This window comes from Platichthys flesus, chromosome 14 (assembly GCF_949316205.1).
Source record: "Platichthys flesus chromosome 14, fPlaFle2.1, whole genome shotgun sequence".
Classification (NCBI taxonomy): domain Eukaryota; kingdom Metazoa; phylum Chordata; class Actinopteri; order Pleuronectiformes; family Pleuronectidae; genus Platichthys; species Platichthys flesus.
Genome location: NC_084958.1, coordinates 12,631,667 through 12,656,823, shown reverse-complemented (window position 1 = coordinate 12,656,823; position 25,157 = coordinate 12,631,667). Strand labels below are relative to the sequence as shown.

Here is a 25,157-nt window from a genome sequence, read left to right as displayed (position 1 = left end):
TCAATGTTGGGGGATGAGACCAAACTGTGCGACTGGACTGTGAGAGTGTGATGTGAATGTAAAAGAAGCTCAGGTTGGCTGCAATGGGGAAATCACTCTGTCTTGTGAGGACTTTGTTTATATTGCTGCTGCCGGGGAACAGTCTGTGGGGTCGAAGAAAAAGCTGCTTAGTTTCATGTTCATCCTTTATAAATAACTTTGAATTAAAAGGATATTCACAACAATAGCTGATTTATGCATTTAAACTCAAATAAGTGTGTTGAATGGTTTTATTAACTATCTGTGGTTCTCAGCTTAGATGCCCATATTTCCATTTTCAAAAGAATGTCATTTTCAGTTTGTCTTAAGTGATATACTTTCATACAACCTTTTGTCAAATTATCTCCAAGGTAAATAACGAACATACTGTGTTATTTTATCTTTGGGCACCTAATAATTATTGAAATGATACATTGGAAGGAGGAAAATCCTCTTTCTTCTGAAAAGCTTGTAAAACTTGTATTTAAGACTCAGACTTAAAGATCTTTTGGAATCCCTTATCTAGTCTAGTCCTAAAAAATAAGATGTTGCTGAAATGGAGGCTATTTGACTCCATGGAAAAAATTGAATTACTTCTTTGTTGCCTCTTATATCTTCCCTTATTGTATTCTCTAACTCTTCTCATACTGGTGACTTTTCAAACACAAGTGTCACCCTGAAACAGTGAAAAGTAGAGTTTAAAATAACTGTATATTTTCAGTCTCATAACATGTCAGCTGTGACCAGCCAGCCTCTTCCTCTTGGTGGACTGGAACGAGAAAAGCACATCCAGATGATCTTCAGGGCTTTCCAGAACCGCTGCGAGTGCCAGACTCACTCACCTGGACCCAAACCCCACAGAATGGCCAATGACTGGGATCCTGATGAGCAGCTTTCAGTCCGGGCCCCTGAGAGGAAGATGGAGAAAGGCTTCACGCGGCCGCCTGAGGGAATGAACAGCCTCGCGATTGAGGAGCGGAGTCTCGGTGGTGCGGCAGGATCGGACTTCAAGTCTGTGCTGGAAACTGTCAGTCAGATTCATGTCAGTGCTCGGCCTGAGTTACAAGGTCAGAAAACACAGGCGTATATGTGTGTGTCTGTGTGTAGAAAGGATAATTGCAGTGCAGACACTTCTCCACCTGGTGTGAGCAGAGCTTTGTTGTTGCAGGTCCACAGTGTGTTCCCCGGAGGATCTACAGCATCACCACACACGGCAGCAGGTCACGGTTATTTGTGGCTGTGGAAGGTGAATGTTCAGCTCCCTGTGTCTTTACTGAGAACATTGATCTAGTCTGATGATGTTATTCAGTGTATTCTCACTCTCTTCTTAACGTCTCCTTTCTGTTAGAGAGCTCTTGTTTATGTCTCCAGTGTTGTGGTCCAGCTCGGGCCTGTACACTGAAGGGCTTCGACAGTGAGGGCTGCCAGCTCTTTTACTTTGAAAGGCCATTCAGGGCAGACGCCTGTTGCCTCGGCTGCTGCCTGATGGAGATGAGGGTCTACACGCCTCAAAAACATCTTATTGGCACCGTCCGCCAGAGGTAGGGCCAGCGGGATCGGCTTCCAGTGTTCTTGGTGAAAAGTACATTTATTTAAGTACTATAAGTAAAGGTTCAGTGTGTAAGATTTAGGTGAAAAGGCAGAAATTTAATATAAAACAGACCTAGTGATGTGTTTCATCTAAATTGTACATCGAAAGCGTGCCCTCTCTACAGAGGCCACCATGTTTTTACAGTATTCGAGACTCGAAAAACTACAGCGAACACTTTTTTTTGTTTGTATGTAAACTGAAGGCTAACACAGGTTCTCTTTCATTTAATGTTTGGAAAGGGAGGCAGGGGGCGAGGGGTTTTCAGCTGCAAACTTAAACTTCACCACTAGATGTCACTAAATTGTACACACTGAACCTTTAACAGTGCTTGGAATTTGAGTATATTTTCTCCAACTTCTTCTCCACCAAGCCTCATAGGGAAATACTGTAAAAAAATTAACATCTATAATAATTTTTCAGATTTTACAGATTGAGCACATGTTAATTTGTCAAATCTGGTATATTGTCATTGGAATTCATTAATTTCATTACATAAAAAACATTATAATTCTAAAAGAAATGTATTAGTATTAGTATTTTCATTATTGATACTGAATGTGCATTTTGCTGCTCATGCTTCTGTACTTGTACTTAAAGTCCCAATACAACTTTTCTTTGTTCCCCAAAATTACATATACAAAACATAATCTCCTCATGACCTTCAAATGACCTAAATATAACTCTACACCTTCCCTCCTCATTTCATGATTTGCAACTGTGAATATGCTAATATTGACCCTGCCCCTGCTCTTTGTCTCCCCTAATTTGCAATATTAATAATCTTCCTTTCGAAGTGTGTTTTCTTCTACCACAGGAGTTGGACTTTGAAATGAAACTACAAGACACTTTTTCAATCTTGATAATAATAATAATAATAATCATCAATCCAAAAAAGGAAATCATCAGGACAGCAATACAACCATATATAATAATAGGCTAGTAAATTTGGTAATAACGATACAGGGAATAGTCACTGAGAATAGAATCATGTCCTAGTGATAAAAATGATTGATTTTAAAACATTTTAAGGAATATCATAACTTAGCGCCCCCTTTGAGGGTTTTGGGATGTTTGTCCGAGATTCCATCCAAACCAGAGACTGTTTGATCCAAACATGCTGGTAGTGAGTGGAGTTTGTACACACAGATTCACACCATTCAAAGCAATTCAGACTTTGCAATAGAAAGTCTGTGACAGCATCCTCTGTGCTACATCCAGTTTTAAAGGACACCCTGCTGCACTCTGTTCAAAATGTTTTATTGTCTTTTGTCCTTTTGCTGAATCAACCCTTTAACCCCCTTCCACACCTCCTGCCATCAGAGTATTGAACCAGCCATCCTAATACCTCACATTCTCAGACTAAACAATTGTAACATGAGACATTTTCCATGTCGCTCTCAGCCTTGGGCCACCCTGAACCACCGTGGTTGCCCAGACCGGTCTGAAAATAGCAGTTGGGAGCCTTTACTCCAAACAGCCGGGCATGTAGTGCATTCTAAACCAGGGAGAGTTAATGCACAGAACAGCTGCCTTCATGGAGACACAGCAACAAAGCTGCACTGGACTGGTGAGGAAGGAATGCAGCATCCTCCTTAATGGGAATGTATTCCCCCCGTCTCCTGCAGCCAAACAAAAATACTTCCTTCTTCATGTGGCCCGAGTCTGACTCCAGGGTTAGACCGGGTGCCTGTGTGTCGAATTTAGAGTTTTCCAGGAGCAACACAAGGCAAAGTTGTGTCCAATTAAGACTGACCTGGCAAAGGTTTCAGTGACCAGAGATCTACTTGGTATAAATATTCCCTCAGTTGCACTCGAATAAAGCATGCCCCGATGTGAACTCGTCCGACATCGAGCAAACAAAGGTTTTGGTGCTGCAGAATCATGACAGCTGAAAATGTGATCAACCAAGCAGCAAGGCCGGGCTGCGCCACTGTGTGAAGTACTGGCCAGTGCATCTGCCAGGTTCCATGTTGCATGATTATGCCAGGAAGTGTGTTAAGTTGTTGTGCATTGGCCGACTGCTCTTCCAGGTGGAGCATGTTCACCCCTCTCCTGGAGGTGTGCAATTCAGAGGGAGAGTCCACCATCAGGATCCAGGGCACCTGCTGCCCGAGTCGCTGTTTCTCTGACCAGCAGTTTCAGGTATTTACATTCAAGTGACCAAAAATAAAAGAATTATGAATGGTTTTCTCAAATTCTGCATTTTATGGGTTTTAGATTGTCTCAAACATTGGTGAGAAAATTGGCACAATATGGAAGAGATGGCCTGGCTTCAATGATGAAGGCAACATGGACCATGAATATTTTGGGTTGGATGGTGAGTTCTGAAATTGTATTATCGTTTTCTTTTTATCAAAACAAAAACTTTATTTGACTAAATAACAATATGAAGAAAGAGCATCACGTCTCTCAAGTCTTTCTCACTTTTCCCCCAGTGACACAAAACAAAGACAACTCACCTACACTGAACTTAAACTCTAGAGCACGAGAAGCTTCATCAGATTTTAAATTTATCAGCATCACCTGCTTTTCTTTTCTTCCCTTCCCTGTCAATACTCTGATCCTGCACTTTACGCTGAAAAGATGAGGCCTTTTATATAGCACGCGTGAAGTGCAATTCACAACAGCAAATAATAAAACGCACCCACAAATAAAAGACGATGGCAAATTGCAAAAAAATAAATACAGGACACATGGACAGTAAGTCCATCCAATCAGCCATTATCGACCTTATCCTTTTGTTTTAAACTTCAGAGCCTCCATATTTTTGCCTCTTACACAATGTTCACACTCATTTAATAATTGTGCCATTTCTAAATCCATTTCATTCTTCCAGTGCCAATGAGTTTGGAGTCGCACATCAAACTGCTGCTGCTGGCAACCACCTTCCTGTTGGTGAGCATCTATGTTTTCTCCTGTTATTCTTGTACAAAGATAAGTTGTTGAGTTTCTATTTAAAGAGAATGAAATCCATTGATAAAGTATTCAAAGTTTTTACCTGAGAAAAGGTCTAGTACCATAATGTAAACCATCTCACTAAAATCTATTTAGATATTTCCCTGCCAGTTATACTTTCTATATACAGTTTTGTGTATATATATATATATTTATATTTTAACAGTAAACATCACAATTGTATTAATAAATTGTGACTTTTAACAGATGTAGTTGTTCTAGATGGAACTAAAGTACTTATGTATAGTTGCGAAGTTTAATCAGTAATCTATGTTTATCAATTACAATATATTTAGATATAGTAAAAACGTATAGAAATTAATGAGCAGCCATTGTGAAATGAGTGTAGAGAATATAAAAATAGATTTCCCTCCGATACATTATTTTTCATTAAGTGGCAGAATTTTAAATCCACAACCTTGTTTTAGTACTTTACCCATAATTACTCCCAACTTTATAATTTGTGTTATTTCTCCACAGAATCACATGTTCTTTGAGATGAGCTGATGGGTGAATGAGGAACAATCATTAGAACTGAAGACTCCGCAAGTGGTCGTTTAACTAGAGGCTCATCAGCAGTTTGAACACTTCATGGCACAAGAGAGTGCAGCATGAGAACCGAGGGTCCTGTGCTAATAAACCACGAAGCAGAACCTTTTTTTTTTAAACTTCAAATCAGTGTCAGGCTCTGTTTATGAAAGATAGTTGACAGTGAACCAGCTGTAGCATCAGGTGCATATTTGACATTTATTGCTATAAACCATCAGGTGTACATCCAACATTTGTTTCTTCACTTTTGACACTCACGCACACACACACCTGCCCCCATCCTCACGCTACCACACATGGGCAGCATTACAGTTTTTCAACAGACTACAGGCGCTCTCTGAAGATGGTTCAATGTTGAAAATGCTCTCGAAGAATCAAATGTAACAGACCCTCGACCTCAGTTTCCTCTCTTTTGCTGAAAAAACTAAAACAATGAGGGCCTTTGATGAGGACAATAAAGCAGAGCCCGACCCTTGGATTATTTGGAGGCAGGGTTAAGACGAAACGCACAGGAGGGGGGACCTGGATCGGGTTGGGCTCGAGGCCAGGCACAGTGATCGAGGCAGCTTGGCAGTCCATTTTTAAGATGCCTCTTACGCAACCTTCTGCCCAACACAGGATGGTCCTCATCCTTTGGGATTCAACTTCCATGTCAAAGATGGAGAATCATGGCAGATTCAGTTAAGGGATCTTTGAAGTGGACTATATTTACAATATATCATACACAATAATAGTAATAATCAGCAAATTATTTCAAGTTCAAGTACTTGTAGTTAAAATACAGCACAGTAATAAAATATTCTGCAACCCTGTTTCAGTCCCAATAAAACAGATTAACACAGACTTCCTTTAACAGCAGGACGTGTGACTTGATGTAAGCAATAAAATCTGATCGAGCACATATCTCTATGGTTTCGTTTGTGGGTTCTGTTGTATTTTGTCAAGTACACTTTGTTATCAGCTAATGACCAAACACCAGTCACATGCCCCCCCTGGTGGCAGGTTAACGGGTGTTGCAACTTGCATTACAAAACATAAAAAAACGGAGGCTTTGTTCTCCTCTGGTTGATTAAAAAGAATGCAAATTTCTCCCTTCGACTTCTTCTGTTCGCCGTCCGCTTGTTTTCTGATCGTTTCCAATTAGACACAAACAAGGAATGGTCCTCTCGCCCCTGACTTTTGCTCTGTCTTCACACACAGTGCCAATCCACGCAGAGGTATCCTTCCCCGGACTCGTCATTCCCCCCCCGACTCATTACATATCCTCACACCTACACACCACAAACAGAGAAACGACATCCACATGAGACAAAGCACATCAGAGAAGAACGATTTCTTTCACACTTCAAATCCTGCAGCAACAGTTCTCACCCTCCGAGAGGTTTTCTGTGTGAGGGCCTAACGTCCGCCGCTAGCAGTCACCAGTCCATGGAAGTCTTCCCATGCTCTGCCAATGAGGATGCAGTACGTCATCATTCATAATACACAGTTCAAATGTGTTATGCCTTTGCAATGACAAGAGATGCATCAATTCACTGCAAAAGCACATAGAACTCAATGGAGTTGGACACAGGGTTATTTCTCATGATTTACACCAACAACTGACACTGAAAACATTGGGACATGGGTTTTGCTTGTTATTTCAATAGCATTGAACATTGTTAATGTGGTTTTAATTGACATCTCAAAATGTTTCTTTTTCTTTGTTTTGTGATTTTACAACCAAAAGATAAAACCGATTAAAATAGTATAAAACAGAGAAGCAGAGAATCTTAAGACTTGAGCTCAAGATTCTGGAAAACAAAGTTTCTGCTACTAAACAAGTGAATTGGTTAATCACTTATCAAAACCACATCTGATCAGTTAAAGTTGAGAGAAACGTTAACATTGATTAATAACATTAGAAGCAACACTGATACCAAGTGATCAAGTGGTATGAGAGATATTGTAACATTAGTGAGCATGCACATGAGAGAGAGGAGGGAGAGGTAATAAAAAAAGCGGAGACATACATACTTAATGCTGTCTGTGTGCGTCTTGTACTCCATGATGGTGTTGGGCGGCAGGTTGAGGACTCGACGCAGGGTGTCTCTGATGCGAGCCGTGGTCGCCTGGTCACTGGCCGTTTTGTTCCAGATGGAAAGGATGTCCTCCTGAGGGAGAGAAGCGTGCACAGAGCCATGTCTGAGAATGTGGGAGTGGGCAAAGCAGGGTTACATGAAAAGGTGTCTGTTAGTGTGGGGTTGGTTTACCTGGAAGCGTACTGACACCACAGCCCCACAGATTTCCTCTCCCACCATGAACTGCTCCCCCAGTATAGCCAGGATCAGGTTCTCCCAGCACCGAGATGCTAAACCTTTCCTCAGACGGATGATCCACTTTCCACCCATCTTATTGGCGTCATCCTACGCACAACATATGCATGGTTTATATGGAGAGTTTATAAAACATTATTTGGCTTACGAGATATAAATAAATGTTTACGCACCTCCCACATGGGTTTAATACCGTCTTTGAACAGGTGGAAGTCACTGTGGCCCGTCAGATCACCAGGCCGGATCATGTGACTATAGAAACGCCAGAACTGCTCCACCTACGAGAGCAAAAGAGATGTTTACATCGATAGTGTGGGGATAATCAGTCGGTATAATCTGGCATTTTGAGGATAGGACTTGATCTGGTGAAGGTTATAAATGACTCAAGAGGGTTTTCTCCCCATCGGCTGAGGGCTCTCTGCAGAGGTCTGGAGGAGGGACATACCGAGGCAAAGGTGCCGATCTGCCTGATGTTCTGTTCGTAGCTCTGAGTGCTGGCTGGTCTCCCGGGGGTTCGTCTGGAGTACCAGAGGCTGTAGTTGAATTGAAGAGGGTGCTCTCCTGCCCCTGGCACCGCCATCTGCAGACGAGAAAAAAAGGAGACCAAGTCATTATTTTGAGGCTGCACTCAAATCGGAGTTCCTTAACAGACTTTGTGGGCTTTGATTTGCGTCTGTTCATACATTAGAAAATAATAATAAAATAAAACAAACAAATCAGATAAAACCGGCCCACCTTTCTCCTGGCGTTCTGTTCCTTGTCCTCCTCTTCAGATTTTTCCTTCTCACCGTCTTTCGGTGAACCTGGGTCCTGGTCGTGGTCTCCGCTGTCATCGTCTTTTAGACTGGGTTTCATGGAAACACACAGAACAAACAAGACAGTGTTTGAGCCACACGTCGACCGAGTTCGAATTAAGGACATTAAACCTTGCTTAAAACCACTGCAGCGTGATACAGCAGTCCTGCAATAGATTACATCTTTAATTTGAAGATGTATTCATATTTGCAGTTTAAACTGTATTTATGTTGTGGTATTTCTAATAATAAGTGATATAACCAGTGATATACTGATATAAATCGGAACAACGTGGAAACAAACACAAAACTGTACTTTATCTTCTTAAACCCAAGATTTGCTGCAGAGCTGCTGTGCACAAAACTAAACAGGTGAGTAAATACAGCTTTAACTTCTGGAATAAGGGGGATTGTTTTAGCAAATGGACACCGAGTTCCGCCTCAACGACCCAGACCGTGAATCACAGCCCACAACGCGCTGTCAGCGGTCTGTCCCAACCTCAGCGCCGCGGTGGTCTAGTTCGAGCCGGCCCTGCGCGCACCTTCCCCCGGCCTCTGCACAACCACCACGCCGAGGACGCGAGGCCTGTCCGCATTCCGCCAGGCTAAGCTACAGCTAGCAACGCAGCGCATTTCCTCCTTCAAAACACCGTTAACTCACTGTCGCTGGTTCATATCGTTGCAGTGTCTGTCCTCGTTCTCATGAGGGGGGGGGGGGGGGGGGTACTAACACAAACACGGGACCATGCAACGTAGCTGACACACCTCTCTGTTAATACACGCAGCCCCGGCAGCGGTCGTTAGCACCACGCTAACCCCGGGTTGATGTGCGACAGCGGCCGTGGAACTGGCCGGTGCTCCCACGCAAACTTTGTTACTCACTACTCACGCGTCAAATTTGTTGTTCATTATTTTCGCGGTGAGAGCCTCTCGGGGTCCGACCACTGCACTCCTGGATTCCGCAGGAACGGCGACGCGCACTTCCGAGGCATGTGAACGCGCACGCTATGTGTCGGTTATGAGCGTGGGGGGGCGGGGGGCACCTCCCTCCTGTGGCTCACATGCGAACACGCACGATTCAATACACAACATATGCACATGGGAAACTGACCCAGAAGCTCAGGAAGTTATAAGAGTCATCACCATTAAGTGTGGGGAGTATGTGGCTCAGGGGTTAGAGCGGTCAGCCTCTACCAAGAGGGCCAGTGGCTCGATGCCAGTCTTCTCTAGATCGCATGCCGAAGTGTCATTGGGCAAGATGCTGAACCACTAATTGCCCCTCCTCATAGAGAAAGAGCTGGACATAGATGCTGAGTGTGTGTGTGTGTGTGTGTGTGTGTGTGTGTGTGTGTGTGAGAATGTAAAACTGTACTGTGAAGCACTAAGTTATCATCAGGACTAGAAAAGCTGCTATATAAATACAGACCATTTTTCTTTTGATGTTTTATTCATTACATCTCAGAAAGGCAAAACTCCCCAGAAACAACAAATAGCACAGTACCAGTTAGTCTCAGTTGACTCCAGTGAATAATCACAAACCCTGTGACTTCTGCACACACACACGTGGGTATGAGCAGGCGCACAAACAGCACAACACATACTGTACGCAGCCTAAACACAAAAAAAGACGGCCGACGGCGGCTTCTTCATATGAAACCGGCTTCCTCTGATGAGCCGCATCCCCTTGTTTCATCCCCTCCATCCGTCCCCCTTGTCATCTGTTCTTGCGGCTGCTTCAAAGAGCGGCGGTGTCCTGAAGCAGAGCTCTGGACCGAGTCTAGGGGGGTAACAAGGGAGGTACAGGTTCGGGGGGGTCAGGGGCGAAGTGGACTGCTTTAGGTCCAGACTGAGTTAGGTGTTGAATCAGGGAGGTGAGCAGGTGTGGGGTTGAGGGATTGAGAAAAATGTGCGTGGACAATAGGAAGAGCAGATTTGTCTGACAGGGGGGATGAGGGATGGGAGAAAAAGCTCTTGTATGGTATGGCACGGTATGGTGCGGTGTGGTTTGGTTGGCTCTGCTGGTGGAGACCATCCCCTCACCCCTTGTGCCTCTGTGAGGACCTTCATGAGAGGGCCCTTTGTTCCAGGCCGGCGGGCGCACCAGTGAGTGAATGAGCAAGAGCAGTGGCGGCACTCTTCAATGGCCGCTGTTTGTTTACACCAGCCAGTCCCGTCATACTTCATTAGCAGCCCAGCCCACCGACAACCTCTGATGTCCTAATCGCCGATGAGTGTGTGGCTGCCCATCAGCCCTGAGCCTCAGCGGTTCAGGATAAAGGGGTTTCTACGATTCCCGACACACACATTCCCACTAAATCTTTCTATCGGCCTGCCTTTTCTGCAACACACACACACAAACACACACAGAGGCCGCATGGTGAGGTCTGATAGGAGAGCTGGTTCTTTCATCGCGCGCCAAGAGGCACAGGGAGGTGAGCCGACGTCAGATGAGCAGCAACGGTCCCAGAGAACTAGCTTTGCATCAAGGAGATGTGAGAGACCTGCCGCCGGGAGAGAAACGAAGCAAGACAGAGGGATTATTCAGAGCTGCCATCTTCGAACCACAGTCACAGACTCAAAAATATGGATATAAGCTATGTCTGCTTTCAGTGTGTTGAACGGTCAAGCTGTTTCCACTGTGACCTTCATCCCTGTAACACTAGGGTTTCAACTTTAATTAATCAAAATGTCAGTCCTGACAACCCAGAGGTCACACTCTCAAACTTTATCTTTTTTGAACAATTAAAGCCCAAATATATTCAATTTACAATAGCATGACACATAAAAGTGGAAAAGTCAAGTTTTATTCTTATATGACTTAAGTAGTTAATCAGTTGTAAAAAATGCTGTCCGTTAGTTTTGTTGTCATCAACACTGCAACATACAAACCTCTTGAATGGCTCTCCCCAGCCTCTCCTGACTTTTCACCACCTTCCTGAAAGAGACACACCTCCATTGTTACTCCTGACAGTAACACAACAACGAAACCTGAAGATATTGCCAGTACCTGTGCAGTGACCTCACCTGCGTATTTGGCGAGCCAGGCTGAGGGTGAAGCCTGCCGAGCAGTCGGACTCGTAAGTGGATGGTAATATGGCGTAATCTCCAGGAGGAAGAGTGCAGGCCAGACTGACATCCTGTGTGTAACAGTGGGGGACGCAACTGGCGGCAGGCTCCTCGTCCCTGCAGAACGCCTGTTCACATTGTCCTTCCAGGACCTGGACACGGTTCAGAGTCAAAATCAGATACGGAAAATTGTCCATTTTAAAACTGCAAGTTGAATTTATGGGAGATTATTGTGACTATATTTGAGTACCACATTTATTATTATGTTTCAAATTAATTTCACATGTAAGTGACATCCTGACTTTGTAAGAAGGTCCATGTACAATTCACCAGGGAACTAGAGAAGACTCCCAAAGTCTGAGCTTGATGTGCAAATAATATGAAGCTCGCTCTGGCCCCCTCACTGTCACACGGAGGTAAATATTTTTGCTCCAAAAGTCATGAAACACACTGCTTGTATCATCAATTTATCTTTAGGAAGTAAGTCAGAAAACAGAACATGGGGAATTATCTAGAAACATGAATATCTTTCCATATTCACATATTACTTGAGCTGGAAATAACTAAAATCAAGTTCCATACTTTTACACATATTGTTTCAAAACCCTGTAATGAACTGTTTCATGTGATGTGTCTTTATTCAACCTTTGAGCAATCTTAGACCACTTAAAGTACAAAGGTGTTTTTAAAAAAGGGTATTAAAACTGACAGAAAGAGTAAACTTCTCAGAGATCTGAGCGGGTTTTAAAGCTGAATAAGTTGTTGGGAAAGTACACAGAAGTAGACGTCTTCCTCCTCTCAATGATATTTGACTGACCTTGTAAATGTGGAAGCCAATAGGGTGCAGTTCAGTGTCAGGGCGGCTCTGGTGCAGGGTAATTCTCACATTAACCCCTGATGTCACCGCTTGGTCATCAGAAACTGTAAAGGGGAAGCAAGGGTTCTGCCAGTGAGACAGGAAGTTCCTACTTCCTCCCGCCGTCTTCCCTTCTATCCACGATCCCCGGAAGTAACAGGTCTCCCAGTCAACGTCAGCGGTTAATGGCAGTGAAGGTGCTGGGCTTTTCAGGGCACTGAGGGTCAAACATTGATACACCATGAATAATTAAATTTGACACATTATACCACATGTATTTCATTTTATACTACTGAAAATGTCAGTAGGAAAATAACAACTTCCGTAAACTGTGAGGGTTAATGGTTTAAAATATGACATGCTGTTCAAAAAGAAAAAAGCTTTAATTTACTTTGTCATAAAGATAAAAAAAAAGATAATCAACTTTACCACCAAGTGTCCCTATATATCTACGACTAGTGATTTCTATTGGAAGTCTGCCAAACTACTCATGAATATATTTCATTAAGCTGGGAGAATTAATTAGTCTTTTGAAACTTTGGACTCTTTTGGAAATAACATTAACGCAGATGTGTGAATGTTGCTGAAACTTTTAAAACTATGAAGTTCAAACTTTTTAATGAAAAGAGAAAAGAGAAATATAGTTATGATAAGATGGACTTGTTTACTTTCTCTTCCCCTTAACTGGTCCTTACCTAAGGGATATGGAAGAAGAGGAAAAGACCCTGATGAGAAAGCGGCCCTCGACCCCTGGCTTGAAGGTGCTGGGGATCAGCAGGTAGTATCCCGGCTCCAGCTGCCCATGGAGGACCACCTCTCGCTCGTAGGCGTGGCAGTGAGTCGAAGCACACGGAGGTTTGTTCAACATGCGGCTCAGATTGAAACGCTTCTTCTCCACCTGGTGACGGAAAACCAAACTTAGGTTACCACTTCTCTTGGATCTTTGTTACAGCTTCCCAGCAGACTTCTGCACGGACTGGAGCAGATTAATAGACACCAACCTTCCACATGTGTAGAGCGGTAGCCTGGTAGTGCTGGTGCTTTGTGTTCTCGGTATCCTCAAGGGGCACCTGGGCATTTTTCTCTGTGTTTCTCATCTTCCTATGCTGCAGCAGGGAAACCAGAACATCTCCCCTCTCACTCACTTTAAGCCAGAACTTTGGGTTGGTACCGTAACTGCTGCTGTTCCGGCTACCGCCAGCAGAGTGCCCCTTTATCCACCGACCAGGCAGCTGATGGCTGTGTGTCAGGAGACTTCCTATTGCAATAGGGAGATGTCAGAGTGAGAAATATAAGGCTGCCAAGGAAAACTATAGATTGAAAGTAGGAAGCTGTTTTTAATGAACTATCCAAATTACCTGTATAGATACTCTTTAGGTGACCTTCCTCACTGATGGGGTACCCCACTGTGACATCATCAAACTGGGAGATGAATTCAGCCTCATCCAACCAGAATTCGCCCTCAGCCACCCTGGCTTGTAGATCTGAGGCACAATTGGGGTCAACAGAGCTCCACCCTGCACCACTGCGGAGAGAGAGAGACACACTGTAAATAGATCGGATGCAGACTAGGGCTGAATGCTAATGTATGAATGTCCCTGCAGGTGCAGACTCCCACTCTGGTTGTATTAACCTCCGCAAAGGAGAATATGTTTTCATTGCTGATTGTTTGTTTGTCTGTCTGTTAAGAGGATTACTCAAAAACGACTAAATTGATTTCCATGAAGTTTTGTGGAAGTTCTGCACCAAGGCAGAACCCATTCCATTTAACAAACAAGTGGATCCAGGAATATGCCTACCTCTCTTTCCAGCCCCCTCCCCAGCAGCACCTTCCCCAGGGGTTTCTGATCCTGAGTAGACGTATATCGCCCCCTGACAACGTCTTCACATCCACCCACTCCATGACAGTCAGAGCATGGTACTGACCCAGCTCACTGGCACCTAGACCAGGCAAAAGAATGAAATGTTTATGTGACAAAGGGATCACAAGAAATACTTTTCTTCTGCGAGATAAACCTCTCTGACCTCCAGGGCTGCTGTTCATGGAGCAGCTCAGCACACAGTCATCCTTCACAGGGTACAGAAGGTTCAGGTCAAGCCTTCGCCTCCCTACCTGTTCACTGTCCAATACTAATCTCTGCTCCTCCTCTGACCCCAAGTCTCCCAGGCTCCAGTGTTCTGCTAGGCCGCCAGTTAAATCCACCAGGGCCTCCGACACCTGCCCAGCCCACAGTTGCTCGTATGAGCCATGAAGCCTAGAAAGGATGGAAAGGCGAGTAAATGGGATTTGTCAACTTCATTAAACATGCTGATGGTAGTACATGGCTAGTCCCGGGAAACTTTACAAATAACAGTGACATAATGTATGTCAAATAACAAAGATAAAAGTTTATAGTAAACAAGAGAGGGAAATTCCACAGGCTACTTACTTGGCATAGGCCTTCTCCAACAAGGCTACCCAGAAGGCAGTGGGGGAGTGGCAGCTTGAGAAGCAGAGAGTGGAGTTAATACAGGGCAGGCGGTCATCAACGCTCACCTCTGTCCAATATCCCTGCCGCCAGAAACAAAACTGGAAGAAGCCTCTGTACCTGCTGTCACCCCACAGGGGTTGGTCTGGGGGGAGCACCTGCACAGGGTCGAGGATTAAGTCACTACAGCAGTACAGGACATAGAAACACTTCACATTTAACACAGGCATATCTGTTTTAAAGCAATTTGTTTCTATACTTTAATGCACTTGTTTCTATACCTTGTTGAGTAGATGTTTGTTCTTGAGCAGGACAGTGCAGGCACAGAGGAACCAACAGTCTCCTAACAAGCCTTGTTTAGCGTGACCCAAGCTGATGTTGTCAGGGCAGAGAACTGGTGACTGGCAGATCTCCTGGAAGTTAGAAATACAAGAAATGAGGATCGATACAATTTGACAACATTTTGACTTAAAGTTGTTGTTGGGCAGTTAACATGGAGGTCAGATCTCCCAGAGTGTTGCGTGTTGATATTACTTTTGTTGGGTTTCAAGGTGAAAAGAATTATAAATAAAAACCTAAAAATAATACTTATCCTTTTATAATTAGACCTGCTTTGTATAATACTTAATCATAACCTGTCATCACTCCTTCTTAATCCCATTGTCGTCGGTGGAAAAAAACAACCAGGTGACAGGTGATGCAAGTAGATGGGACACGAGCCAAATAGAAACTCGACCTCAATCACTGTAAATATTCCACCTACAAAAAGAAATTCACTGCGGCATTTCCCATTTCCCATTTCCTCCTGGCTCGTCTAACCTGCGGGCGCCGCCATGTGATGTTTGCACACAGCCTTGCGATGGGCGTGGAGCTGTCAGAGAGCAGGGAGGTGTCGTCAGAGGGGAAGTCCCGGTCCTCGAACAGAGCCTCGCCTCCACGCTCTGGCCGGCCCTCTCCTGTCATGGCTCCGGCTTGCTGCTTCTGAATCGTACCTCCTGGGTCAGCGGGTGAACCTCAGCCAGCTGTGACCATCCTCACTGACCCTGTGCACATCTTACACTTGTGTTCCACCTTTAAACAAAAACACAGCAACATTATATATTCATATATAATGAGTGTTTGCATTTTCTTTTTGTTTGTGCAAACAGCAGAGGATGGATGTGCCGCCTTTTCATATATAGTATTGTTTAACTGTAATACTTTATGAATATGTGGACATGTGTGTATGTGCATGCCTTTTATGACATGCATATGCAGCAGCAATGATGTATAGTATTAGATCACTCATGATATATGTAAGTGAAAAAGTAAATTAAGGGACAAGTTTATTTTGTTGTTATTCGACTAAAGGTAATGTTTTAATTTGTGCTGTTATTACACAACCAACATAACTGTTAAATCCATAGTGACCGGGCTCCAAATTAAAGTGAGACTTTCTATCATGTGTCTCCATCTTACCTTGCTCCTGCTTTCGGCTTCTTCTCTCTCGTCGCTGTCATTTTTGTCATAGCAACAGTCGCAGCTAGCCGCTAACGTTAGCATCTTTTAGCTTGTGACGCGCAGCCGCAGCATCTCCGCGTCGCTTCATCTTGACATTGTGCGAAGACGATGACCACAGCGGGACCTTAACGCCACGTCACCGAGGATGAGTTTGTAAGAAATTGTTAAACACAAATAATCATTTAAACCAAATTGTGTCTAAGTTTTCATCCCGCTGAGTGTGAAAACACTTCCGCCTGCACTTCCGGCTCTTCATATATGAAGTGAATCCTTCCTGTGTGGCTGGTCGCTGCCGCCACCTAGTGTTCAAACAGAGAATAACTCTGTGTGCAGTCACTTCAGCATGTGTTTTATGTACATGTACCTCAAAAAAACAATCCTACATTCAATACTGCTTGAAACACATGTAGACTTGCCTCATGATTGAGTTTTAATACAACTAACCGATATCCAAATACAGCCTCAATGAGATTATTATTATTATTATTATTATTTTATTTCTAGTAGTAGTAGTAGTAAAAGTAGTAGTAGTAGTAGTAATAGTAGTAGTAGTACTCATTTAAATCGTATTAATTTGTCACTTTATGATCGATATTGACAATAGCTTTATTCATAAAATTCTTTCTTTAAAACCACTACAACCAATCAAATCAGTATTATTCAGTAATATTAGAACCTTCATCTATTAAGAGACTCTTTTATCAAGATACCTAATAAACTGACAACTGAGTGTAATTTTGCCCAAGTACAGTCCATAAGTAACCTACTTTGTTTAAGTACTGGCTATTTTACGTCTTCTTGTCTTCTTGTCCTAAAAACTGAAACTACTTTTACATCACTTCAACAAAACAAAAAATGATTTATACATTTTAATGTCAGAACCAGGTAGTAGAATAGATGAACACATCGTCTGCAAGTTAGTTAAAAAAAATATTAAATTTATTGATTTTTCAGTGATACATTTAAGGAATACAAAAATATGTTATTTATTGAAATTAAAATAATACATTCAATTAATCGTGAGCGTCTTCTGTGTCTTTAGGTCGACTCCTTCAGGTGTCGTCCAAATCTGTGTTTATTTTAATTTCAAAAAACAAAAGGAAAAGAAAAGGTTAGGTTGTAGATTCACAGGTGTTGTTAAATCTTGACAATATATTGTATAGTGATGTATCACATATGTTGAACTGACATACTCTGGCACTGACTCCATGGCCCTCTTCACCCACTCTGAGTCAGGGTTTGCACAAACAAATCTATTTTTCACCGTCTTGAAACTGTGTGAAGACGAGAGAAGAAGTTCAGACATCACAGAACTGACAGTTAACATGTACCTGATTGTAATGTGTGTTATTTCGTACATGTTTTTTATTCTTACATTACTGCCTTGAGGTTGCAAAAATCTTTGACCCCCTGGATTGTGTAGCATCGCAAAAATCGGACAGGGATCGGAGTTTCCTGGTACTGCGTGCAGCAAGCATTCACGCGACCTTTAAAGAAGGAGATCAAAATCAATTAAGTGAAGAAAGAGGCTGAATAACATATTAAATAATTTAAATAATCTTGACAAAAGATAAACATATTCTACTTGAAGTCCTACTTACTGCTTTCACTGAGTGTCATCAGCAGCAGCAGCAGCACAGAGACGCACACAGTGAGCTTTCCCATCCTCACTCAGTTTCTCTTCCGCAGTTTATTCTTATGTGGGATGAACTGATAAGCTTTAGCTCAGGCAGTGAAGGTTAAATACTGCGTGAAATGGGAAGGTCCCACCACAATCAAAGAACACCCATGGAAATACCAGTGCAATGCACTCTAGTGATATTTGGGTCAAGTGGCAAGAATGACAAGCAACGTGCTTTTACCCACAATGGTAACACAACCCCCCCGACTTCTGTGGGTCAGGACACGAGAATGAAGAGATGCATTATACTCACGTGTGTTGCTTATTTGAGAAAAAGAAAAAGAAAATGGCTGATGCTTACAAATACAAACAGCACATGCTTATCATAAACACACAAAAACTGTTACTTAATGACGTAATTCTATTTCTATATTTCAGGGAATTTTTTTGTCCCTTTGTACTTTAACTATTGTTCATTTTCACATTTAAATGTTACAAACAATATATGAGTCTAAATCAGTTTGTGTATGTATTTCCACAAATTAAACCACCCAGACTGCATTATATCATAATATGATAGGATATAACTAATGTATGTATATATTACAAAAGATTAAACACAGGAAGAGGTTTTGCTGAATAAAAATATCTTTATTTTCGAGTATATCATGCTGATATATATATATAATTAACTTGTACTAGTTTATATGCCATATTCACTTTTATAAGTAAATACAAAACAGTAAAAGTGGTCGGAACTTCTCAATATGTCCTTTGCATTTATTTATGTGGAGGTCAATATTTATTGTTCAGTGTAAATACAGTGTATGATAGACCTTATTGCTGCATTCAAAAAATATAAACACATTTTGTCTCTGAGAATGACCACAAGCTTTCTTCCTACACATTTTTCGGACATATTGCTCCTTAACTAATTCAAGGCTGGACTGATTTAGATGTAGGATGAAGGAGGGAGTTCAGTGAGAGGAACTCTGACACCTGTTTTCAAACTGCCCTTCACACTTCAATATTCAAGTTGAGATGCACAATGCAGCTGAAAAATGACACAACAAGCAATACACCAGGAGTTTAATTCCTGGGTGTTAACTCACCTCCACCCAGGCTTTACCGGCACCTGCCAATATAGTAACAATGGTTATGATGCGCTCAGGTTTATTATGAGTGATTCACAATGGGTGAAATGTGAGACACATTGGTTTAGTTCATCTCTGACGTACATGGTCCGTATTTTAAACAAATGATGGGGTAAAACAGGGAAGTGACAGTGTTGTTGAACTTAGAGTCTGCAAAACATCTTCACTGCCAAACTTTAAGCTCATTGTTGGTGAGAGTAATTATTGTGTCATATCATAGTTTAATGCCCTACAGTTGGTTAAATTATGCATTCATGTATACTTAAACTGTTTTAGAGGAAACAAACATCTCTCATCTGTGGCATATGGTTCGCTCCACAGGATGAAGGCCTTGACCTTTGTTCAATCATACATGTGTTACCATTATTATATGTTACATTTTGATTGATACATTTGATCAATTTTTATAAACGTCATAGTGCTTTATTAAAATAAATTTCTATCCATATTTTACTTTTTTTATTTAATGTAAATACAGGACAAAGTCACTACCTATTATATTATCTTCTTAAATGGTCTTTTATGTTATCATTTCATTGAATTACAACATACAACTTCTTTTAATTTTTTTTTTAAACATTAATGGGGATTCAGTATTTTTCGGACAACTTAACACAGCTTTAAGTACATCATGTCCATCTCCTCATATGCTCTAAGACATTCTTGGATGTTTGCGGCCCCCTGCCCCCTGCACGCATCTCACTGATGACGCCACTCAGAAACCCACCAGTACCCAGTTTGACTTTTCGGTATCCACTAGGGAAAGTTACACTCTCGGAATTACAAGTTCTGAAATCCCTTTTTTTTTCTCCGCTTTGCTGTTCTGTTGTACTGGTGAGGTTTTCTGAGTTTTAAGTTCTCTGGCTCTGCTCTTCTCACTGGAAGCGTCATGCACTCTCTGGTTTTGTGTCACTTGATACCATGTTGCCACAAAAACTTTCTTAACATCTACATTTTAACTGAGGGATAGATTTATGTTTTAAATCAAATGTGGAAAATTAACTAGATTTTAGTGTCGTTTGCATCAGAAACTAAAATCTCAACTAGGACAAGAGCTGGGAAATCAAAAGGCACCGATATTAGATAAAATGAAATTTGTAAAACTGAAAGAAATGCGTTCCTGTTGTCGGATCTGTTTCTTTGTCAGCTATGAACAGTTATTCAATGAATAATAAAAAAAAGGTCAATAGGGTCGCAGGATATCTAAAGTGGAAATCAGTCTTGGCCTGATTGTGGTAGAAAGTTCATGACAAACAATTTCTTTGCATCTTGACCTATTTCAGTGGTCCCCCTGCACTATTTTCCTTTCGATGCATGGGTCTTGAATCTACGGTGAGAGTTCCGCTGACCTAGAAAATAATCTCGGTACCCCCATTGAATCCACCCACGTGTTGCAGCCCACATCAAACCTGCACGGCAGCATGAGTTCTGCAGCTAAACCCCCTCTGTGAAGTCACCATACTGTCTCTTCTGTCTCTGACAGTATGATGCACCGGCAGAGTGACGGACACTCCTCTGTAACTTCCCAGGTAGCACTGGTTCTTCAGGATTGTTTCCATGCTGTAGTAATGAGAAAACCTGATGTGTGTCAACTAACACCCATCATTTGTTTCATAGTGAACTGCTTGCTAATTTCATTCATTTAATTCCTCAAATGCGGTCACGCTGCTGAATGATGCCCTGAGTTCCTGTTCCTCTATTTTGTTTTATTCCCATGCCTGATGTTATTGTGCTGATTCAGTGATTTCATAACAATGCATTTCATTTATATTGACAGTGAAAGGGAAGCACTGACTGTCCATTATTTTTCTTTAAAACTTTTGTGTACTTGGGTTATTCTTAAATTTCAATGATCTGTCTTTTAAATTTAAATCCTCCCACACAGTTAATCAACACTTCATCTTATTTGGCTCCACCCAACCCACACCTTCTCCTTTTACTCTCACTGGGGGAAAAAGTGGGGACTTTCCGGTGTGGTGTAATAGCTCCACTACTAGGGCAAGTTTGGTCTTTTGTTTTTTCTGAGGGAAAATTTTCTGTTTCTCTGAGGACATAAAAGCCGGCTGCAGTGAGCACCTCAGCACAAATTCTCTGACTCCACCTGTGGACGAGCAAGACAAATAACTCAGAGAGTAGACATGGTGTCAATCAAAGCTGCGGTGATGGTGATCACACTCCTCACGTTTTGCCTGCTGGCGACAGAGACATCTGCAGGTCGGTTTCATCTCCATCTATATCTTTATTTTATTTATTTTTTTCCTGATTAGTTCACAAATTGTACAGAGTGCCATTATATCTCTTTAGCTTTCCTCTTCCAGTTTCTAACCAGTTTATCGTCTCTCTCTTGTTTCACAGTGAATTACCAATGCTGTCGGAGATACATGAAATTCAAACTTCCATTCAATGTAATCCGAGGATACTCTGTCCAGACTCTTAAAGATATGTGTCCAATCAATGCCATCATGTAAGTATCCAGGAGATGACATAATGAGAAATTAACATTTCATGAGACAAAACACGAGTGTTCATCATAAGCCTGTAAATATTCATTTTTTTTCCTTCTTTTTTGATCCCACAGTTTCCACACGAAAAGAGGTCAAGCGTGCGCCGATCCTACTCTGAGATGGGTGATGGACTATATCGACCTCATAAGGTGAGATTTCTCACAGAAACTTGTAGTATAACTGACAAATAATGCAAAACTGCTGTGGGGGAAATGTAATGGTGACGTAATAATAAGTCATTTGATCATCTTTGCAGGACTAAGGCACAAATGGTTCACAACAAGAACCAACTGGTGTAGAAACAGACCTGGAAGATAAACAGTCTGCTCATCGAGGGGAGACGGTGCGAACGCGGCTGAACCAGGGGACTCTTCCAACCTCAGCTCGGCCTGGTATCCAGAAATCCATGATGGTTCATAGTCTAATAATTCAACTCAACTCCCATTTAACTCAATGGCTCATAATATTAAGGAATGTCATGCAAAGCAGGCATCAGCTCAATTGTTAGCATTGTATATATGTATATAGATATCTGTAAATGTTTGTATTTGTATATATATATATTTGTAAGAGAAAAGCAATAAAGTTTTATGAAAAAAAAAAGGAATACTTTGTCCAAAGTCTCTTCATGAAAACCCTCCAGTGTGTTTAATGTTAATCAGTCATCAATGCAGAGTTACCCTTCCGCAGCTGCACTCCATCTCCTCTTGTTTATCATTGATGAGAAATTCCAGCTCGGGAAGTTTTGCGTCCTGTGGTCAAAGTCGAGTAAATAATGTTGAAAGTCCTGTGACGTCAGCACGAGGAAGTCATGAGAGCAGGTTCCTTCAACGCTCACGGCAGAACAGGTATTTCCATGTTGACACAAGGGCTCCTTTGAATGCTGTGTCAGCTGTTAGTTAGTGTAAGACTGTGAACTAACCTGTTGGTCATTATGATATATTGCAGGGACTATAACAGTTGTAAACAGAGGTGTAATCCTTCAATTATGGAGCTATCGTGTCTCGAAGAAAGAACATTAACTCCTGGGTTTGGAGATGAATCTATGTGCATCACACATTTTTGATTTTATATGTTTGATAAACATCTCTCAACTGCGACATATGAAGCGTGACAGCAGTGATGCAACCCGAGATTATTGAAAAAGCTCGCTCGACAGGATGAATATCATGACCTGTGTTCAAACACACGTGTATGACAATTACTATATATTACTATTTCATGGTGAATGATACATTTTATCTGTTTGTAAAAACCTCAGTGCTTTTTTAAATCATTTTGTATCCATATTTACATTTTTTAATTTAATATAAATAACTGACAAATTCACAACCTATGATTTATCTTTTTAAATGATCTTGTGTGTTATCATTTTATTTAATTACAACATAAAAGATCATTTAAAAAGATTGATAATATTATTGGGCATTCGGGAGCTTTCAGATTATAATGAATGCTCTTTTGTTTTTAAAAAGTCGAGTAAATAATGTTGAAAGTCCTGTGAGCCAAGCACGAGGAAGTCATGGTAGCGGTTCCGTCATAGCTCAGGGCAGAACAGGTAATTCCATGTTGACACGTGGGCTCTTATGAATGATTTGTCAGCTGCTAGTTAGTGTAAAACTGTCCCTAATCTGTTGCAGGGACTATCACAGTTGTACACTAGATGTGTAATCCTTAATTATTGAGCTATCATCTCTTGAAGAACAAAAGACATTCAAAGCTTTAAGACACTTGACCTTTTGAGCCAAGATTTCCAACCTACATATATCAAACTCTTCTATAGTTATAATGTGTCTATTCACAATGTTTTTACCATGACATCAAAATGTGGCGTCTTACTTTAATTATTTAAACACGTTGTCTCTTATTTCAACTTTAACATGTTCGATTATTGAAAAGCCTGGATATGAATCTACATAAAGACAAATGAGAATGAACAAGGCTCTGTCACATCTTCGCGATGGAAACAACTTCAGTGTTCCTTAAACATCAATGAATTAAAATTCCATATCAATTTTATATTTATAGTGCCAAATCACAACATCTCTTGGCACTTGAACACTAGAACAGAAAGAAACCTCGGGCAGAACCAGAATCAGTGGGAGGGTCTTCGGACCAGAAGCTCCTAATTCATAGGATATAAGCCCTGAAGACTATTTCACAATAGTTTTCTCTAAAAGTCTCTTGTGATTGGAATGGGGGAGAGAGGGGAGGGGAGGAGGTCCCAGGAATGCTTGTGTAACCGTCATATTTAAGCTCTGTCAGACCGGTTGTCATATTGAGAATGATAATAGTGATCCTATATTTCAACTACATACATTTGAAAGATGAGTCACCTCTCGGCAGCAGCCGTATGAAGACAGAAGCTTCCTCGCTGCACACAAGACAGGAAGCAGCCTCCTCGTGTGGAATCTGTCACGTTCACTGTAACGTTTGAAATTAAAGAACAGAAAGGTGTGTGTCTGCAGCCCTGCCATGAGGAAATGATTTCTCAAAAAAAAACACACAAGGGGAAAAACTGCATCATTACTGGAATTTTTTGCAGCCCTCACCTGGCCCCAGTCTGTGATTAGAAAAAACGGTATAAGGTTACACTTCACTTAAATAAAATAATGCAGTGACAGAATATTTACCTATTTACTAATATAATACCTTTAAGCTTTTAATAATCATATATTAATTCTGTCTTTCAAACATATTCATATTTCTCATTAACATTAATTTGTATAATAATTGTATATGTATTTTATGGAATCAAATAAGAAAAACATAATAAACTTAAATCATGTCTCAATTTGTTTTAATATCACAAAAGTGAAAATTTAAATTTAACCAAGTCTTGGTAGAAAATTATGTTGTGTGGAGAAGGAATAAATTAAATCCTAAAATAAAAAACAAACAAATTAAAGTCAGTAAAAACAAATATTTACTGTTGCTCACTTTTTGCTTTCATCACGTTTCTTCTCATGTTGCAGATACACGATCTTAACTGTTATACATGATTCAAAAAATATTTGAACACTAGATGGGGGTAGATTCCCTTCGTATGTGGGTTTAGGGATGTGAAACAACGTTTCAGCAAAACGTATTTTTATGATTTTAATCAGTTAAAAGTGTTTTCTCCTACAGTCTGCTAAAGTTCTGTGTGGACGTTTAACTGCATTTCTTAACTGCTTCCTTCCCTTTCAACACCTTTTTAATTTTTAACAGCAAAGCTCGTGACTCATTTTTGATGAGGAATGAGTAAATTTAAGAGTTTAAAACAGCTGAAAATAACAACGTAAAGAAGAATCATATATCTGGATCATGTCCCACCCGTAGCCATTAGCTGTGGCTGCTGGCATCACCGTCAAAGCTGAACCCAGTGAGCGTTTTCTCCTGTCACATGAGTCCGTCCCAAATGACAGTCCTGAGCCACGCTCGCAGCCACTATTACATCACCTCCACTGTTCTGCACCAGTGCACAGAGTGCTTTTCTATGAATAATACAGAGAGACAGGGGAGAGAGGGACATGGACATGGAGCATGGCTACTAAATGACAGAGGGACTGCATACTGTTGAATAAAGAGCGATTGGAGACTGTGGAAAGTGGAGTGAAAGACTGACTAAATATGAGTTTGATGTAGGTAGCACAGTAAATAATCACATCAGACACTAATGCATGGGTTCTGATTTAACTTTATTGGAATTATTCATGACTTGTCCGCACTTCGTGAGAACATACGACCACATTCCTACGTATATAACAAGCGTGTGGGCCGGGCC

At 41.4% G+C, this 25,157-nt stretch overlaps 5 protein-coding genes across 8 annotated transcripts; 2 read left to right on the top strand and 3 right to left on the bottom strand.

The window, feature by feature from the left end:
- The first annotated feature begins 748 nt into the window (after nt 1-748).
- LOC133968493 (phospholipid scramblase family member 5) lies at nt 749-5,461 on the top strand. Its single transcript, XM_062404580.1, has 7 exons — nt 749-1,085; nt 1,187-1,264; nt 1,367-1,559; nt 3,640-3,751; nt 3,827-3,926; nt 4,446-4,504; nt 5,045-5,461. The coding sequence occupies exons 1-7, from the start codon at nt 749-751 to the stop codon at nt 5,069-5,071; spliced, it is 906 nt and encodes a 301-aa protein (XP_062260564.1). The 3' UTR covers nt 5,072-5,461.
- eif4e2 (eukaryotic translation initiation factor 4E family member 2) lies at nt 5,288-9,268 on the bottom strand. Of its 4 annotated transcripts, none has more exons than XM_062404584.1 (8): nt 9,112-9,268; nt 8,164-8,272; nt 7,874-8,008; nt 7,602-7,706; nt 7,366-7,518; nt 7,126-7,266; nt 6,485-6,560; nt 5,288-6,384 (listed from the first exon to the last, which is right to left on the bottom strand). In XM_062404584.1, exons 1-7 carry the CDS (start codon nt 9,129-9,131, stop codon nt 6,525-6,527), a joined length of 699 nt encoding a protein of 232 aa, XP_062260568.1. In that variant the 5' UTR covers nt 9,132-9,268; the 3' UTR covers nt 5,288-6,384; nt 6,485-6,524. The 4 variants fall into 4 exon arrangements, with proteins under 4 accessions (XP_062260568.1, XP_062260565.1, XP_062260567.1 ...); XM_062404581.1 differs by having other exon boundaries at nt 6,485-6,618; nt 7,130-7,266; XM_062404583.1 differs by having other exon boundaries at nt 7,130-7,266.
- Nucleotides 9,269-10,258: 990 nt separating this feature from the next.
- On the bottom strand, nt 10,259-16,354 carry capn10 (calpain 10). The gene is made up of 13 exons (XM_062405051.1): nt 16,071-16,354; nt 15,432-15,683; nt 14,894-15,025; nt 14,574-14,770; nt 14,170-14,399; nt 13,944-14,085; nt 13,503-13,669; nt 13,146-13,402; nt 12,840-13,042; nt 12,106-12,361; nt 11,247-11,440; nt 11,112-11,157; nt 10,259-10,723 (listed from the first exon to the last, which is right to left on the bottom strand). The coding sequence occupies exons 2-13, from the start codon at nt 15,573-15,575 to the stop codon at nt 10,694-10,696; spliced, it is 1,998 nt and encodes a 665-aa protein (XP_062261035.1). The 5' UTR covers nt 15,576-15,683; nt 16,071-16,354; the 3' UTR covers nt 10,259-10,693.
- Nucleotides 16,355-17,029: 675 nt separating this feature from the next.
- Nucleotides 17,030-17,897, bottom strand: ccl20a.4 (chemokine (C-C motif) ligand 20a, duplicate 4). The gene is made up of 4 exons (XM_062405170.1): nt 17,714-17,897; nt 17,488-17,599; nt 17,306-17,386; nt 17,030-17,181 (listed from the first exon to the last, which is right to left on the bottom strand). The coding sequence occupies exons 1-4, from the start codon at nt 17,775-17,777 to the stop codon at nt 17,151-17,153; spliced, it is 288 nt and encodes a 95-aa protein (XP_062261154.1). The 5' UTR covers nt 17,778-17,897; the 3' UTR covers nt 17,030-17,150.
- A 3,010-nt stretch (nt 17,898-20,907) lies between these two features.
- On the top strand, nt 20,908-21,982 carry ccl20a.3 (chemokine (C-C motif) ligand 20a, duplicate 3). Its single transcript, XM_062404682.1, has 4 exons — nt 20,908-21,101; nt 21,243-21,351; nt 21,466-21,540; nt 21,648-21,982. Exons 1-4 carry the CDS (start codon nt 21,026-21,028, stop codon nt 21,688-21,690), a joined length of 303 nt encoding a protein of 100 aa, XP_062260666.1. The 5' UTR covers nt 20,908-21,025; the 3' UTR covers nt 21,691-21,982.
- Nucleotides 21,983-25,157: the final 3,175 nt, after the last annotated feature.

Excerpts from the sequence above, each read along its gene's own strand:
- eif4e2 (XM_062404581.1), bottom strand. The coding sequence starts at position 9,131 with ATGAACAACAAATTTGACGC. Across the intron at positions 8,009-8,163 it reads AACAGAACGCCAGGAGAAAG|ATGGCGGTGCCAGGGGCAGG; the intron begins GTGGGCCGGTTT and ends TCTCGTCTGCAG. Across the intron at positions 7,707-7,873 it reads AGATCGGCACCTTTGCCTCG|GTGGAGCAGTTCTGGCGTTT; the intron begins GTATGTCCCTCC and ends TTGCTCTCGTAG.
- ccl20a.4 (XM_062405170.1), bottom strand. The coding sequence starts at position 17,777 with ATGGGAAAGCTCACTGTGTGCGTCTCTGTGCTGCTGCTGCTGCTGATG. Across the intron at positions 17,600-17,713 it reads GATGACACTCAGTGAAAGCA|GTCGCGTGAATGCTTGCTGC; the intron begins GTAAGTAGGACT and ends CCTTCTTTAAAG. Across the intron at positions 17,387-17,487 it reads TGCAACCTCAAGGCAGTAAT|TTTCAAGACGGTGAAAAATA; the intron begins GTAAGAATAAAA and ends GTCTTCACACAG.
- ccl20a.3 (XM_062404682.1), top strand. The coding sequence starts at position 21,026 with ATGGTGTCAATCAAAGCTGCGGTGATGGTGATCACACTCCTCACGTTT. Across the intron at positions 21,352-21,465 it reads TGTCCAATCAATGCCATCAT|TTTCCACACGAAAAGAGGTC; the intron begins GTAAGTATCCAG and ends TTGATCCCACAG. Across the intron at positions 21,541-21,647 it reads GACTATATCGACCTCATAAG|GACTAAGGCACAAATGGTTC; the intron begins GTGAGATTTCTC and ends TCATCTTTGCAG.
- LOC133968493 (XM_062404580.1), top strand. The coding sequence starts at position 749 with ATGTCAGCTGTGACCAGCCAGCCTCTTCCTCTTGGTGGACTGGAACGA. Across the intron at positions 1,560-3,639 it reads ATTGGCACCGTCCGCCAGAG|GTGGAGCATGTTCACCCCTC; the intron begins GTAGGGCCAGCG and ends CTGCTCTTCCAG. Across the intron at positions 4,505-5,044 it reads TGGCAACCACCTTCCTGTTG|AATCACATGTTCTTTGAGAT; the intron begins GTGAGCATCTAT and ends ATTTCTCCACAG.
- capn10 (XM_062405051.1), bottom strand. The coding sequence starts at position 15,575 with ATGACAGGAGAGGGCCGGCCAGAGCGTGGAGGCGAGGCTCTGTTCGAG. Across the intron at positions 11,441-12,105 it reads TTGGCTTCCACATTTACAAG|GTCCTGGAAGGACAATGTGA; the intron begins GTCAGTCAAATA and ends AACCGTGTCCAG. Across the intron at positions 10,724-11,111 it reads TGGGGAGAGCCATTCAAGAG|GTCTCTCACATCTCCTTGAT; the intron begins GTTTGTATGTTG and ends TCCCGGCGGCAG.